General features: G+C 40.3%; 1 protein-coding gene and 1 long non-coding RNA gene across 3 annotated transcripts in view; one reads left to right on the forward strand and one right to left on the reverse strand.

Annotated features, from left to right (window-relative positions):
• LOC124795422 (integrator complex subunit 7) overlaps positions 1-15,163 on the forward strand; it is a 171,097-nt gene extending 155,934 nt beyond the window's left edge. The window contains 2 exon segments of the mRNA XM_047259451.1: positions 14,714-14,908; positions 14,910-15,163. Coding sequence (XP_047115407.1) covers positions 14,714-14,908; positions 14,910-14,993 — 279 coding nt within the window. The 3' untranslated portion in view covers positions 14,994-15,163.
• On the reverse strand, positions 1,667-16,457 carry LOC124795423. Of its 2 annotated transcripts, none has more exons than XR_007016690.1 (4): positions 16,287-16,457; positions 15,946-16,203; positions 4,806-4,921; positions 1,667-2,284 (listed from the first exon to the last, which is right to left on the reverse strand). It is a non-coding gene; the product is annotated as an uncharacterized LOC124795423 (long non-coding RNA). The 2 variants fall into 2 exon arrangements; XR_007016689.1 differs by having other exon boundaries at positions 15,946-16,185; positions 16,287-16,449.
• Positions 16,458-18,016: the final 1,559 nt, after the last annotated feature.

Raw genomic sequence — 18,016 nt, forward strand, 5'->3', positions numbered from 1 at the left:
ATTTTCAGAATTATTAGTTTGTTCATCAACTTAATTCTAGGAACATATCTAAAAACAAAGATGATGTGACTTACTGAACGAAAGCGCTGACAGGTCGATAGACACACAAACAAACACAAACACTAACACACACACAAAATTCAAGCTTTCGCAACAAACTGTTGCCTTATCAGGAAAGAGGGAAGGAGAGGGAAAGACAAAAGGATGTGGATTTTAAGGGAGAGGGTAAGGAGTCATTCCAATCCCGGGAGCGGAAAGACTTACCTTAGGGGGAAAAAAGGACGGGCATACACTCGCGCACACACACACACACATATCTATCCACACATATACAGACACAAGCAGACATATTTAAAGACCTTTAAATTTGTCTGCTTGTGTCTGTATATGTGTGGATGGATATGTGTGTGTGTGTGCGAGTGTATACCCGTCTTTTTTTCCCCCTAAGGTAAGTCTTTCCGCTCCCGGGATTGGAATGACTCCTTACCCTCTCCCTTAAAATCCACATCCTTTTGTCTTTCCCTCTCCTTCCCTCTTTCCTGATGAGGCAACAGTTTGTTGCGAAAGCTTGAATTTTGTGTGTGTGTTTGTGTGTCTATTGACCTGCCAGCGCTTTCGTTCGGTAAGTCACATCATCTTTGTTTTTAGATATATTTTTCCCACATGGAATGTTTCTCTCTATTATATTGATATCAGTAATTTGAACCCAACAATTACGTTTGTTATTGTCACTGTTGCATTTCAAAATCTTTTCTGCCATCTTATTTTCTCTTTCTGTTTTTGCCAGTAGTTTCACTTTGTATTCACCTTCTCCTTTTTACCGTAATCTGCTATACAATTTTATCCTGCCTATATATACTCAATAATACGTAACCCACTTCCAAACCATAACCAAAAAAATTTTTTTGCCGCTTTCAACACTACCGCCGCTATAAAATCCAACATTTCTAGTTCACAAACAGTTCCTTTCACCTTTTAAACAACCATTTCGGCTAGTTCTAATAACTTTCGCTTTATTTCAATTTCCGTTTTTAACGTCATTATTTCTCCGTCAGACAATTGTTAGCCTCATTTTCATAATCTGCCACCACAAAACCACTCCTTTTAATATATTACATGCAGTTTTTTCGAAATTTTCCCGAATTTTTCCGTCCTTTAACGTTTTTTGGCGGCAACTCTAATTGTATTTTTTTTTTTCTTAAAAAGGGTCTTTAAATATGTCTGCTTGTGTCTGTATATGTGTGGATGGATAGGTGTGTGTGTGCGAGTGTATACCCGTCCTTTTTTCTCCCTAAGGTAAGTCTTTCCGCTCCCGGGATTGGAATGACTCCTTACCCTCTCCCTTAAAACCCACATCCTTTTGCCTTTCCCTCTCCTTTCCTGATGAGGCAACAGTTTGTTGCGAAAGCTTGAATTTTGTGTGTGTGTTTGTGTTTGTTTGTGTGTCTATCGACCTGCCAGCGCTTTCGTTCGGTAAGTCACATTATCCTTGTTTTTAGATATAATTCTAGGAACAAGTTCATACAAAAGTATACTTTGTGCACATTGTGGTGCCCACAACTCATAAATTTTGGGAAGAAAGTAATATTTACGTATCACTAAGAACTATTAATAAACATATCTTTAGTTGCTGATAGTTTTAATTGAAATAATTATCAGCAGGCAACATAAAATTGTTGTAGCAGCTTATATGGTATCACTGTTACTATGGTGTCATTAATAAAAGTAAAATAATTAGAGGTCCTCCTGCATCACTGTCATTGTGGGTAAAAGATATTTCTACCACAGAGTAATCTTGTGCATGGCACATTTCAAGGCTTTCTGCTGATGTGTGAGGAGAGCAGAAATGAGTTGCACATTGATACTGCCTAGTGCTACATATGCGTACCATGAAGTTAAGTGGTAAGGATTCAAATATCAGACTTAAACTGTTAAAGTTCCTTAGTCTGATACAATCACACCCTCAGTCCTTGTGGAAAAATTCACTGCACCAAATTCACTAGCCACAAAGCCTGTGTTCACAGTTCTGTAATAGAGTTTGCTATTAGATATTGTCACAACATGGAAGAATTTGCTTGAGCTGACAGAGTTTTTAAGTTTGATTTATCTTCACCTTCTGCCTCTGCAGAAATGTTCTCTGCACTGTGGTGATGAGTGTTGCAGCATTAGTACCATCTTCAAGGCAGTGTGCATAGGGTTCATGTTCAAATTCAATGGAAGAGCAAGTTCCAGATCCTGCACATGATTGCGAAGTTTGTTGATCTTGCCAGTGATGTGGAATAGCCTGTTAACATTGTCCATTATCTCAGCATGTATTTAGCCATTTGTCAGAGATATTAGTTTGAGAAAAACACAAAAGTTCTTAATTGGGATAACCAGTTATGTGGTTAGGTAGACAATCCACATTAATGAAGGCATGTAACGTTTAAGCATATGGAATTAACTTTTTATTTTCATAAATATTTATTCTCATAAATATGTACAAGAATGTGTGGTCAAGAAGATAACAAAAAAACTGAATTTACAAATTAAGGCCAAGATAAAAAAAAAGTGTATCACAGATGTCAGATGTACATACTGATATTCTCACGACACACAAGCACAAAGTGCACCAGTGCCACAACAGTGTGTCAGTTTTAGCTGAGTGTGTTTTAGATTCAGACAAATAAACAGATGCTAGTTCACCTGAAGAATTGCAGTCTATTTTAACAGAAAGTGTCGTGAACGTGGTACACATTTTACAATGCTGTGAGTTGTCCAAGCTAATACCAAAATATTAGGGAGGAGTTCTTATCATATTATGTGGGTTGGTGGTATCTTATTTTAGCCTTTCCTCCACCATTCTATTCAGTTTTTAAGGTTTCAGAACAATGACTACATTTTCAGTTTGAGTGACAGTACCAATAAATCGGTATTATTGAGTGAGAATGGGAAAGACTGCAGTTGTATGCCATTTTGTACATTATGCCTTTGTAACTTATATAAGCTTACCATTGAGTGCCCTAAACGATCTCTCTCTCTCTCTCTCTCTCTCTCTCTCTCTCTCTCTCTATCTACCTACCTACTTCTTCCCCCCACCCCCACCCTCCCTCCCTCCTTCCCCCTGCCTCCCCCTCCCTATCCCTCTCTCTAAAAACACACACACACACACACACACACACACACACACTACTGCACAATCATACTGAAAACCTTTTAGAAGTTGAAAAACATGGTGTGAACTTGGGTGCATTTATCTACTGCCTTACAGATCTTGTGGATGAAACTAACAATCGAAGTTTACATCATTGATGTTTGCAGGATCCAAATTGACATTTGCAACTTCCAAAAGTGTGGTACATGAGAATAAAATGTGTTGAATCATTCTACAACAGACTAACATCATTGATACAGTCCTAAATTTACATACATCTGTTGGAAAATCGTCATCCTTGATAGAGGAAATGACCTTCACCATTTCTCAATACTGTGTTACTACAGTTATCTACATAAACTGCTGTTAGCGGGGCAGCAAATAACTTTGTATAATGCATAGAAAATCAAACAGGTATCTCATCAAACCCTGTTACTGATTAATTGTATGATAAAAACTAATACATGTATGAAATATTTGTGAGCAAATGTGCATAATTGCAAGCTCATACAATCTCCATATCTAGTTCTGTAATCCATTTATCCAATGTGTGGTGAATGTCCTTTATATTTTTTGTATGTTCAAAAACCAACAGTGTGGTGGACTGACTTCAAGGATGCACCACAGTCACAATTTGCAAAACCAGTCCATCCTCACTTGTGCAGTAGATAACCAAATCTGCCACATCCAGTTCGAATCCAGTTCATAGTCATCCACTGATTGTGGGGAGATTGAATCCATGTATCTGCATGGAAAAGTTCTCAACTAGATGTTTGCCTCCAGTGTGCCCACATCCACAATTTGCAGAACCAGCCCATCCTCACTTGGGCAGTAGGTAACCACATGTGCCCTGTCCAGTTTGAATCCAGACGATGATCCTCCACTGATGTCTGGGGTGATCGAATCCTTTTATCTCAATGGAAAGGTTATCAACTACAAGTTTGTTGCATACTGATGGCTCTCGGTGGTGTTCCCTTGACTCATTGACACTGATAGAGGACCCAACAACGTTGACTGCTGTGCACCATGACAATTGTCTTGATTTCAAGCATTGGTGTTATACTGGAGCAATATATTGAAGAATGGGTGATGCTAAGAAAGCAACAGTGATAAGATGAGACTGAACACTCTGAAAAGTCAAAGACATACAAAATATTGGAAGGTCCTTTCCAGTTCATAGAATTAAACCCAGTCGTATTTTCTCTGATGAAAAATTTTAGTTAATTTTTCGTTTTCTTGACTAGTTTCAGAAGACACAATTCAGTATTTTATCCTGGTATTTGTCTTTCCTTTTGAGGCCATGTCATTAGTGATTAACTGGATGGACAACTTTATGCAAGACCAAGCTTTTTCTTTGCCATGGAAGGAGGACAAAAATTCAAAATATAGAAGTGATTATCTGCTCTGTGTGTGTGCACCTCTTCAAGACCCACAATTCACATCTTTGTGAGTGGTTACCTGTCCGAATCATCTACTAGTTTCTGGGGAAGAACATTTATCAGTTACTTCTAGTTCACGTAGTATTTTTATCTTTAATAACAAAGTGGCTCTGAGCACAATGGGACTTAACATCTATGGTCATCAGTCATCTTTAATAACACATATTGCACCTATAAAAGTATAAACTACACTTTACATGCATCACAGTTGTCCCAGATAAATTTTGCAATACCTGTGGCTGGTTTCATTGTGTTTGCCATGTTAAATGTGCCCGCAATTTATCACATCACTTTACTACACTGTACTCTCTATTTCCTTTCTTCTGGTGTCCTTCCATAGGCTACACTTCTAAATCAATGAAAAAAAAAAAAAAAAAAAAAAAAAAAAAAACCGTGTTGTTAGTTTTTAATATTTGCACAACAGTTCCAAAAGTTAGATTGGTGTCCAAATTAAAGCAAAAAACAGAATTTTTACAAGGTTGTGTTTATTTTGCCACAAAACAGTATAAACAAGTGATAGTAAAGTAGAAATAATGTAAAGAATACAGAATGTAAACAACTGCAACAAGCATAATGTTAGATAAAAATGTTCCACATTTTTTCCAGCTTAACTGATTTGCACACACATACCGACAACTGGTTAAAATGTGCAGTATAGGGTGTGACCACCTCTGGCTGCAATACAGGCCTGACAGTGATGGGTCATGCGGTGAATGATATCATCAATCTCGTGTTGAGGCAATAACGCCCATTCTTTCTGCACAGCTGCTCACAAGTCTTGGAGAGTGGTTTGTTGATGGCGAAGTGGTGCAACGTGTCTCCCTTGTGCTTCCCAGATGTGCTCTATGAGGTTGAGCATTATGGTCCATCAACACAAAGTATGGGCCCACAACACCTCATGACAACCACACATGAGGTTCCAAGATCTCATCATGATATCTGACAGCAGTTAAACCTTGCCAATTCACCCGTAAAATTTCATGAAGAGGTATTTGAGTGATCAACATAATCCCTGCCCCCATCATTAGTGATCCTCCGTGATATCGGTCGCTTTCCACAATGTTTGGGTCTTGAAATCATGTTCACCATTCCCTCCAGATGTGAATCCATCGAGATCACTCTCCAGACCAAATCGGGACTCATCTGTGAAAAGAACATTGGCCCACTCTTCAACCATCCAGGTAGCATGTTGACGACTCCACTCTAGATGTACCTTTCTTGGAAGACACGTCAGAGGCACACATACAACAGGTCTCTGATGGTAAAGGGCACTCTGCCGAAGCCTTCTGTGCTCTGTTTGCCTCGATACAACATGTCCAGTGGATGCTGCAAACTCAGAAGCCAGCTGCTATGCAGTACTAAGGCAGTACCGTCGTGCCCTTACAGCTAAATAAAGGTCCTCTCTTTCTGATGTCACACATGCTCAGCCCTGCCCTGGTCTTCAGGATACAGTTTTAGTCCCAATAACTGTCGCCTCATCTGAGGAACAACAGAACGAGTCACATAAGCCAAAGGGCCACATCAGTTTGCAAATGTCCTGCTTCCATTTCTCGTATAGCTGTCCATCACACAGAGAGTCTGGTAGGTGTCTTCTCTGTGTCATACTGCACCACTTGTGACTGTGTACACAGTAATTGTGGATGTGGGACTACCTGGCAAACACATCCTGTTTGATAGGTGCCCTGTCGTCGTCATTTGCGTTGTTGTCTGTTGACCAGAATGCCATCTTCCATGCAGAACATGATCGTTCAGACATCTGTTGACAGTTTGTACGATTATATCGTGAATGAGACACAGGATGGGGAAATAACAGTTTGTTGCTGTAATTGTCGCACCAATGTACTTACAGCACCACCATCATTTCACTCCTTTTCTCTTCCATTCTCAGATAGTGTGTGCAAAGACTAACTGTTAATAAGCTTTTACTTTCACTGATTTTTCACCCACCATGTTAGTGGGAGGAAGTAATATGCTGCTTGACTCTGCTTGTATCATCCGTTCTCAGAACTTAAATAGTAAACTTCTTCATGATGCACATTGCCTCTTTTGTAACTCCTGCCACTAGAGTTTGATGAGCATCTCTGTAACATACACTTGCTAAACAAACCTGTGGTGAAACGTGGTACTCTTTTTTATATCACTCTGTACTGATGCCCTTAGATATTATACAGTTTTTACTGTTTCTAATGCACAAAAACAGTAATGGGTCTTTCTGTCTATTTACATGCAGTATGTGTTTCACTACAGTTTTCTGGCACTGCAGTTTTTCTATATTCAACAGCATAACCTGCAAACAGCCTCAAAGAGCTTCCTATGTTACCTGCCAGATTTTATACAATAACAGCACTGTAACACCTTCTTGGTACTCCACAGGTTACTGATATATTTGCCATACAGCTAGTTTGGATTGCTCAGCTGGTTATCTTGTGATGTCTATGTGCAGGTGGATAACATGCTATTTTGTTACTTCCAACTGACACACAACCTTTTATTTCTTTGCGTTACTTTTTTGTCTTGTTATCTTTGTTAATGGAATCTGTTCTGTGTCTTGTATTGAAAGTTCCTTCTCCTTTATTCAGGTAATAACTTGATTACAGTCTATGTAACATGCATTATTAAGAACAGCATGCAGAGTTCTGTCTCCAAGGAAGTTATGACCCAGTCACAAAAATGGTCTGGTATTCCATAAACTTGTATTTTGTTCACTAGGGGCTTTGCAGAGTTCATGGAAGAATAGAGTAAACTGAGTTTCACAAGATCTTTGTGGAATCTATGCTGATTCCTGTTGAGGTTTTTAGTCTCTAAAAAGGTAATAACATACAAGGATAAAATATGCTCCACAATTTTACACCAGATTGATACCAGTGATATAGGCATGTAATTTTCTGCACCTGTTTATCAACCGTTCTTGAAATGGGGTGACCTGCATCTTTTTCAAACCACTTGGAACTGTTCTTGCACAAGCAAACTACAGAAACTATTGCTAGAAGAGAAGCATTTTCCTTTGCATAAACTGTATAGAATCATATTTACTGTATAGAATCATATCTCATCATGCCCAGTTGTCGATCCTCTGTTGCCCGATTTCAGTTGATTTCCTCTTTAGCAATTACCTCAGTGTCTTATCAGTTTGATATATGTATGATGTTTGGAAGAAGGAATAGTGTTATGATTTTTTCAGTGTAACTATTTCAAAGTTCAAATGCAGTATTTCTGGAGTCATGCCTTGTTCTCTCTGTCGAGCAATTGCCTGTGCCAGGCAAAGGTTCTAGTTCTGATCCCAGTCCAGTATGCAGTTTTAATCTAATAGTAAGTTTCATTGCTTCATTGTCTAAGGTGCAGACTAGAGTTCTGTGTTCTGAAGTAAAATCTCCAGTAACTCCCTATTAGACATAAACCAACCATTCCATCCATTCACTTGTTCCATCCCAGCAGGATCCCTCCTAACTCTCTTTTGCCCCAGTTCATTCCTCCCTTACTCCAGGCCATGTTCTTCCTATACCTCACACGTCATGATTTCAATTTAAGCCTCAATGATAGGAAACAATAGTAACTGTAACTCTCTCTCTCTCTCCCCCTCCCTCCCTCCCTCCCTCTATCTCTCCCTCCCTCCCTCCCTCTCTCTCTCTCTCTCTCTGTGTGTGTGTGTGTGTGTGTGTGTGTGTGTGTGTGGGAGAGGGAGGGGAGCAGCTTGGGCTATGGTGAACAAGAAATGAGATGCTGCAGTAAGGAGTTTCTGGTTTTCTTTATTGTTGGTGTACTTAGTTTCTTTTTTATTCCTGCTTTGTGTTTCCCATGCCCATATTCTGTTTGGTCGCTTCTGGAAAAATCTGTTAAGAACGTGCATGTGTGTGGCAAATTCTGCTACTTCATCTTCATACAGACTCGGCAAGCCACCATATTGGACATGGTGGAGGGTACAATGTACCACTAGTAGCCATTTCCTTTCTTGTTCTGCATGCAAAGAGAGCAAGGGAAAAATGACTGTCATGATATCTGGCATCCAAATTACTGGTACCTAGGTGTGAGCACAGATATAACTCTGTGTGCCCTGTGTCCAGAAGTCAGTGTGTGATTTCTCCCAGCATACTGCGTCTTTCACCCACGCTGGAATATCAGTTATCAGGAACTTGTAAACATCAGTATAGCCTTCGGCAACCCTGCCCATGGTATACTAACCTCCCAAGCCCTTAAAGAGACTGACAATATGTATGAGCTGTGCTCACATAGTCTGAGTACAGATATGATGGCTTCTAAATCTGAGAGTCTGGGATCAACTTGTCTGAGCACAGATATGATGGCTTCTGAATCTGAGAGTCTGGGATCAACTTGTCCAGCAGGTGCTTCAAGTGTGTAGTCAGTACCATCATTTGGGAGCTAGTCTGTCTTTCACCCTAAATACATTTAGTGGAGATGGTTGCAGGTTTTTGACTCAGATTTAATGTTTTTTTCAGAATTCAGCATTTTCTTCCCAAATTAAATGGTTTCTCACTTTTTTTCTTTTTTTGCCAATTTCACTGTTATTTTTTCCAATTTTGGTGATACTTGTTTCCAGTTGTGGTACATTTTTTTGCGCAGTTCAGTCCTATGTTTGATGTCACCTCACAGTTTGTTAAACAGCACATGAACAATAATTTTAAAATTATACTTGGACCTTAGTCTTGAGAAGAAAAGCAAAATGCAATTTCAACATTCAGTAATTATCAGTTATGAATACTGATATCCACAGATTTACAACATTTTCTGTATGGGAACATGACATTTTGTAAAAATCAGTGCTTCTGTGTTACTTGCTGAAACTGTGAAATTTACCTGTCTGTACTTATAGGTACTAACAGTATGTATGGAAAGGTCTCGAGATCTACTCTGATTTTGTTTCCTTAACCCTCACAAAAAGCTAGTTGAAGATTCATCCTCCATTCTGTATTATGTTTATTTTTAATACTTTTGGATTAAAAGAGACCACACTCCAAAAAGCAGAAGCATTGAGTTGAGTTGTTGAAGGGCACACACAAAAGAAAGAAAAATGCTAGCTTTTGAAGTTACCCATTGTCAAGCAAAAGTAAAACACACACACACACACACACACACACACACACACACACACACCTATGCCCATACATGGTGCCAATACTGTATTTCGGCAGGGGGACTGGTTGTTGTGGGCAGCATAGTGTTGGGCCGAATGTGTGGAGGGAGAGGGAGGCAGGAGGTAGGGAGAGTGACTGGGGCTGGGTGGCTAGTGGCTTGAGGTAAGGCAGTTGGTAAGCCAGCTAGGTATGCAGGAGGGAGGGATGGTAGATACATCGGCTAGGCATGTAAGCACGATTGTAGGGGCCAGTGGAGAATGGCGCATACTGAAGGTGATGTGGGGATGTAAATTGGAAGGGGTGAAAGGCCGGAGGAATGGGAAACTGATGGTTGGAGAACACTAACTTTCAGTGGAAGAAAGGACAGCCATACACAATCTGAAAACGGATCCTGACCTAATCATCTTCCTTGCAGACAAAGGCTCCTCCAGTGTCATGTTGAGTCACAGTGACTGTTTGACAGAAGGCCTCTGCCAACTGTCCTCCACCTGCCAGAGTGATCCCATCCCAGAAGTCCAACATAACCTCCAATCCCTACTGAAATCCATAGGCCCTTCCCAGATCCTCTCTTCCGATCGATTTCCCTCCTCACCAAAACAACACCCCGCACACCCACTTTGTACATGCTCTCCGAAATCCACAAACCGAGCAATCCTGGATGGCCCACTGAAAGAATTTCCAGTCTTGTTGACCAAGGCCTCCAGCCGATTGCCCGAAACCTAACCTCCCACTTCAACGATACTAACCAATTGCCCGCATCTCGTGGTCGTGCGGTAGCGTTCTAGCTTCCCACGCCCGGGTTCGATTCCCGGCGGGGTCAGGGATTTTCTCTGCCTCGTGATGGCTGGGTGTTGTGTGCTGTCCTTAGGCTAGTTAGGTTTAAGCAGTTCTAAGTTCTAGGGGACTGATGACCATAGATGTTAAGTCCCATAGTGCTCAGAGCCATACTAACCAATTCCTTTACCAACTTTCTACCATTCCCACTTATTTACCTCCTGGATCTCTACTCATCATTGTAGATGCCAGGTTCCTATACATGAACATCCCTTATGCCCATGGCCTTGCTGGTATTGAACTCTACATTCCCTAATGTCCTCAGATTCCAGACTCACCACCTCTTTCCTAATGTACCTTACCAACTGTATTCTGACCCACAACTACTTTTCCTTTGAAGGGAAGTTAGACAAACAAATCTGCAGCACAGCCATGTACGCCCACATGGCATATTCCCATGTGAACCTGTTTATGGCCACCTAGGGGAAACCTTCCTAGCCTACCAAAACTCCCAACCCCTAGTGTGGTTAAGGCTTGTTGGTGGTATCGCCATGAGCTGGACTGATGACCAAGGTAACCTATCCACATTCCTTCACAACGTTAACATCTTTTCTCCCAGCCACCTCACCTGGTCCTCCTCTACTCAACGCACCACCTTCCTGGACATTAATCCACACCTCTGTCCATATTAAACCTACTAATCACCAACAGTACCTGCATTTTGAAAGGTGCTATCCTTTCCACAGCAAAAAGTCCTGCCATACAGTCTAGCCATCCATGGATGATGTATTTGTAATGATGAGGATTCGCTTGTCCAGTAAGTTGAAGATGTTACAAGGGCCTTCACACACAGGCAGTACCGCCCACGTGTTACTCCATATCTGCATCTACATCTGTAACTTGCCAGCCATCATGAATCGCATGGCAGACGGTATGTCCCATTATACCAGTTATTAGGATTTCTTCCTCATCCATTCACGTATGGAGTGTGGGAAGAATGATTGTTTGAATGTCTCTGTGTGTGCAGTAATTATTCTAATCCTGCCCTCAGGATCTCTATGTGAGTGCTACATAGCGGGCTGTAATATATTCCTAGAGACATTATTTAAAGCTGGTTCTTGAAACTTTGCTAGCAGACTTTCTCATGATAGTTTACGTCTATCTTCGAGACTCTGCCAGGTCCATTTCTCCAGTACCTCTGAAACACTCGCCCAGGGATCAAACAAACCTGTGACCATTCATGCTGTATATGTTCGATATTCCTTGTTAATTCTATTTGGTATGGGTCCCACACACTTGAGCAATATTCTACGGCTGTTTCATGAGTGATTACCAATAAACCAAAGTCTACCACCTGCTTCACCCACGACTGAGCCTATGTGATCATTCCACTTTGTATCACTACAAAGTGTTACACCCACATATTTGTATGAGGTGGCCGATTCCATCAGTGACCCATTGATATTTTAGTCATAGAATATTATGTTTCTTTTTAATTTTTTTTTTCATTTTGTGAAGTGCACAGTTTAACGTTTTTGAACATTTAAAGCAAGTTATCAATCGCTGCTTCACTTTGAAATCTTATCAAGATCTAATCGAATATTTATGCTCCTTTCAGTCAGTACTTTATTATAGATAACTGCATCATCTGCAAAAAGTCTGAGGTTACTTTTAATATTGTCTGCAAAGTCATTAATATACAACATGAACAGCAAGGGTCTCAACACACTTCTCTGGGGCCCACCTGAAGTTACTTTTACATCTGATGATGACTGTCCATCCAAGATAACGTGCTGTCCCCTGCTTACCAAAAAGTCCTCAGTCCAGTCACAAATTTCACTAAAGACCCCTTATAATCATGCTTTTGACAATAAGTGTAGGTGTGGTACTGAGTCAAAGGCTTTTCGGAAATCAAGAAATACTGCATCTACCTGACTGACTTTATCCAAAGCTTTCAGTATGTCGTGAGAAAAATGCAGATTGTGTTTCACATGATGGATGTTTTCAGAATCCATGCTGGTTAGCATGGAGAAGGACATTCTGATTCAGACACCTCATTATGTCTGAGCTCAGAATATGTTCTAAAAGATTCTATAACAATGTGAAGGATATTGGATGGTAGGTTTGTGGATCACTTCTGCTACCCTTCTTGTAATGGGTGTGGCCTGTGCTTTTTTCCAAGAACTGGGCACAGTTTTTTGTTCGAGGGGTCTACAATATAGTACAGTTAGGAGAGGAGCCAACTCAGCTGAAAATTTGGTATAGAATGAGGGTTGTCCTACCCAAGAGCCTTCCCACCCCTCCTAAAGTGGTTTTCCGTTGCTCATGGAACCTACAAAACATCCTAGTCCATCCCTATGCCACTCTCACACCCAGCCGCTTGCCTCAAGGATATGACCCTGTGTGACAGATCAAGGTGCAAGACCAGCCCATTCCATCCCAACCCCCCCCCCCCCCAAGCACCTCCTACCTGCAGTCCTCTCATAGGCTTATCCTAATGAATCAGAGCATGGATCTCCTGTGAAAGCTGTCATGTCATATACCAACTCTGCTGCAAACATTGTACAGCTTTTTATGTTAGTATGATTACCAACTAGCTGCCCACCAGGATGAATGGCCACTGCCAGGCTGTTGCCAAGAAAAAAATTTACATTTCAGTGGCTGCTTCACAACTTGGGCCATCTGGATCCTACCCTCCACCTCCATTTCCCTGAACTACACAGATGAGAGTTATCCTTGCAACACATCCTCCACTCCTGTAACCAACTGTTCCTGCATCCTTCGACCAACAGCTCCCCCCTCCTCCGTCTAGTCACACCTTCCCAGTTCATGGGTATTAGATCGGTTACTGCTGCTACAATTGCAGGTTATCAAGATTTAAGTGAGTTTGAACGTGGTGTTATAGTCGGCGCATGAGCGATGGGACACAGGATCTCGGAGGTAACGATGAAGTGGGGATTTTCCTGTGCGACCATTTCACGAGTGTACCGCGAATATGAGAAATACAGTAGGGGGCGCCCTACATCACCTTCATTTGTGTGCTGCTCTTCACTGGCCCCTGCAGTCATGCTTCACATGCCTAGCACATATACCTGCCATGGCACCCTCCTGTATTCCTAAGTGGCAAACCGAGTGCTTTCATCTGAACCAGTAGCCACCCACACCCAGTCCCTCTCCCTGCCTTCCCACCTCCCCCTCCCTCTACCCACCCCAAATGACACTAACTGCACTGCAATGAAGGGTTTCTTTCTTTTGTGTGTGCACATCAACAACTCATGCTTCTGACTTTTGGTGAGTGGTCTCCTTTAATCCAAAAGTATTTACAGTCTGCAAGAACTTTCCTACAACATTTAGGTTTACATTTAGATATGTGTGGGAAAGCAATCATAGGAGACAGAAAAATTATACACATACCTAATAGTTTTCAACAGAGTTGCTGTTTTTATGATTGGAAGCAAAGGTACAGCATAAATAAAGACAAAACCCTAACTCAAGCAACAAAAATTAAATTTTTGAGAGGAATGCTAGGATATATTTTGCTGAACAAAAAATAGAGAATTTCATATAAGCAAAGAACTACTTCTTAGTAAAAGAAAAGCAAACAAAAGATTATAAGATAATGTGAAGATTAGAAAAGTAATTTTGAGTGTTATAGGATACCAGCAGAACTGTTAATTATGTCTCAAAAGCCGAAATTACTGTAGGACGGCTGAGAAAGAAATTGATGCTGGAACATCCTTGATTATGAGTAGAAGATGTAATGGCTGGTTGTCTGAAACTGGGTTTTCATTTCACCTAAGACAGGCAACAGGGCTATCCAAGACACAGTATCAAAAGAGATCCCAACTCATATAGCAGGGAAGAGAATTTCGTCAAGTGTCACTCCCAAAGTTAGAGATGCCAAACCGATGGATAAATGATTCTAAGGAAACCGAAGCTATTAAAGGAAACTCCAGGATATGGGTAACGTAATGATCAGATTAAATTTAATATTTTCTCCCCTTTCTAGCTTAGGTCTGTCATTTTATTTACGAGAATTTCATCTGTGTCTTGTTGATATTTTCAGTTCCTCACTGTTAACATTTATATCCTCCCCCCCCTCCCTCCCTCCCCACTTTTTTTATGTACACTTATGCAGTTTTGGTTGATTTGCATTTACACTGTAGTAGTAACAATAATATGTGCATTCATTGTTATTTTGGTAAAATATAGACATATACATGTTTCAAAAAAAAATTTAAAAATTTGAATCGAACATCAATGCACTTCTGTTCCAGATGGGAGAGGCTGCAGGTGGGTCTGTACTGACACAGACCGTTTCACCACATCGTGATTATTTTACAGCACAGTTCCTCCTGGCGTTTCCTGTCGGGGGTCAGTACATGTTGCTTGTAGAGGCAGCAGTTCTTGATGAGCGAGGTGACATTTGGCGCACCGGTCCACGTGCGTCAATGGCAGTAAAAGCGCATGAAGGAACCGACACAAAGGCGGCTGCCACACCGTCAGGGAGCCGGTTTCATGCATCGGGAGCACAACGTTTCTGAACTGTCTAACTAGTGAGATGGATGTATTGATCATCTGGCAAATAATTGACTGAGCAAGTGTCAGAAAAATGAATAATACATCTCATTTTAAAGTGAGTTGTGGAACTGCTGTTAAAATAAGGAAACGTCAAGACGTTGTAATGACGGCTAAGATTGCGAATAAATATTAAGTACACATTCGTATTCATTTGCGTACTCAATGTACAAACGAAACACGGATAAAATACTTCATAGTCGTTGCATTTTGTAGTTTTGTCTTCGACCACTTTGTGAGAATCACAAAATTCTGCATGTGCCGGCAGCTATTGTACAAGAGCACCGATTTTTCTGATGTAGGTGCCAGGACATTTGATAGAGAAGACAACATTTTTAGTTGCACCCAAAAACAAATATAACATAGAATTGGAGCCAGATAAACTATTTATTACAATTTATCATCTCCTTCTACGCTTTTGGTCCACAAGTCTACACTTTCCTGTACGGAAGCGATGAACTCCGTTTATGCAACCTGTTTTACACGACACATGAAGATATACGTGGAACAGGAACACTTTTAGTACACTGAGATGTGGTAGAGGGCAGGCAAATCGCGTCGCTCCGTTGTTCGTCGTAAAATATTTGATGAAATAATCGCGCGAGAAATCAAAATAACGTGTGTATTTGCACTGAATAACGGGAAAGTGAATGAAGGTCTGTTTCATTTTATTTGTATTGCCTTATTCAATTTGTGAAATCAGTTTAAGTCGGGAGAAAGCATCCGTATTTGCTATGTATACAATACGTTTTCTTGTAGATTGCTTTCATACCGTTATAAGTAAACAAACTGTATTTACTGTATTAAGATAGTTAATCAGCATAGAATGCAACAACAGTTCTTATTACATATAACACATGACAATATAAGTTATAATGAAGTACTCAGCATATAAGACTTTCTATAACCTCACTTATTGTATGTCACGTACCTAATCAGCAAAATTCGACAGAATCCAATTCTGTAACACAATACAGGCGTGGTATAAGCTCGATTTATTTATTCCAGTGTTCCCGTTTCGAATAATTACCGTTAGATGATTAGGATCTTTACATCAGTGTTACGATAATCATTCGCAGGTCTCCGACCAGAAGTTATGTACGTGAGATGCCGTCAAGCACATCTCGTTCCAAAGTGTCTCAGGGTTCGCCGAGGCTGGCGGTGCCCATGTCTGAGAGGCAACAGATGGCTTTATTAATGCAAATGACATCTGATGGTCAAGGAGGTACGTCTGTAAAATATAGCTTTAAAACAGAAGTTGGGTTCACTAACCACACATTGTTCTCTTCTTATATCTCCACAAAACATCGATTAAGAGATGCACCACAAGAGAAGTCTGACCTTAATTGCTCCTAATTTATATTGAAAATTGAACAGTTGACTGGTGACATGCGTCAGTTGACACTGTTTAGCGGCGCATGTAAATGGCGCTTATGTACAGTGCTGACAATATCTTGCGCGTCGTTTGCAGTTGTCCAGGAAGTTAACAGAGAAAGGCAAATTGGAATAAACTAGCAATAAAACTTAAGCATATTGTTTAAGTTAGAATGCATTAAAACATAAGCAGATTGTTTAAGTTAGAATGTTATGTACTGTCAAACCATGATGCTCTTGGACATTATTCAGATAGTAAGCCGTACGTTGTGTTGTCACTGTTCTCGTTCCGCGCTACTTGTCGCTCGGGGACGGATTTTCACAAGATCAAGAGCCGCTCGCGTACTGGCAGCCTTGTGGTGTTGGATACTAGTAATAATCCGTCATATATGCCGTTATGATCAACGGGGAGAAGGGGGCAGGCCAGGAGTCTTAAAAGAAAACTAAATCCCAATAAAGAGGAAAAAGCTGCGTTTACGGCTTCATTAAACCATAAATATGAATATTCTATTATTTAGTTGTATTTGAAGCGGTTCACAGAAAGGCATTATCTGAAACGCATCTGCGCACTTTGCAAAATAAAATTGCGGGGTTATATCGAACTAACTATATACAAGAAAGATTTTCGTGGTTAGTTACTGCTAGCTTTCTTTGCTTTGTAACTTCTTCCCAACATTATTTGCTGGTAATTACTGAGCTAATTCATTACTGGAAATCAGTTTCATGCCTGAGTTATTTTCGTCAACCAGTATTTAAACCGTTAATGTGGAATCTGCCCATCCCAAGCTTGTTACTATAAACTTCACGCTAGTTTATGTTGATAGCAAGTGTTTGTTCATTTTTGAGCGATATGTTTGGTTTGCAGACTAAAATGTAACGGCTATAACCTCGCCCACAAAGTTTGTCATGATATGTGACAATTTATTTATGTTGTATTTTCCAGTTTGAGTAACTACTATATAATATAAACAGTGCAAAACATTATTAGCGAATTCAGTGGAAACAAGGAAGAAATATTTGAGGAACTGGAATCTGCTATAATAGGCCTAAACATCATCTTACTAAAGAAAAAAAATCCCTATCTTCTCCCTTTTACAGTCACCCATTTTATCTTTGGTAGAATATATGTAGAGGTAATTATGTACTTAAAGAATAACAGTTATGTTATTGATATGAAAGCACAATAGTGGCACCACATACTGCCATGCAAAATGAGGGAAACAGATAAGGAGTGAAAACAATATGCTTTAAAGAAGAGGGAAGCATCAGAGAATTGTAGAGAGAATTCATTGGTCAATGAATGATCTCATGCATAACAATTGAAACTGTTGTTTTTAAACATTCCAGTTTACATGAAAACATGTTGTGCATTTGGCTGCTGCAGAGTAAAAGCCTATATTATGGGGCTGGTCCAGAAGTTATGCAGTAATGACACAAGTTTAGGTAAACGAGAAGCTATCATTTCCAATCCATTCAACATCATGCAAGCATACAGAAGGTGTCCGGTTTGTTAGAACTTATTTTCATTTTTGTAAGGATACTGTAATATCCTGTCTCTGTAAAACCCATCCATCAACAACAAAAAATTTTATTCTTTTTACTACACACTTTATGCTGGCCATCAATTA

The sequence above is a fragment of the Schistocerca piceifrons genome, chromosome 4 (genome assembly GCF_021461385.2).
Source record: "Schistocerca piceifrons isolate TAMUIC-IGC-003096 chromosome 4, iqSchPice1.1, whole genome shotgun sequence".
Taxonomy (NCBI): Eukaryota; Metazoa; Arthropoda; class Insecta; order Orthoptera; family Acrididae; genus Schistocerca; species Schistocerca piceifrons.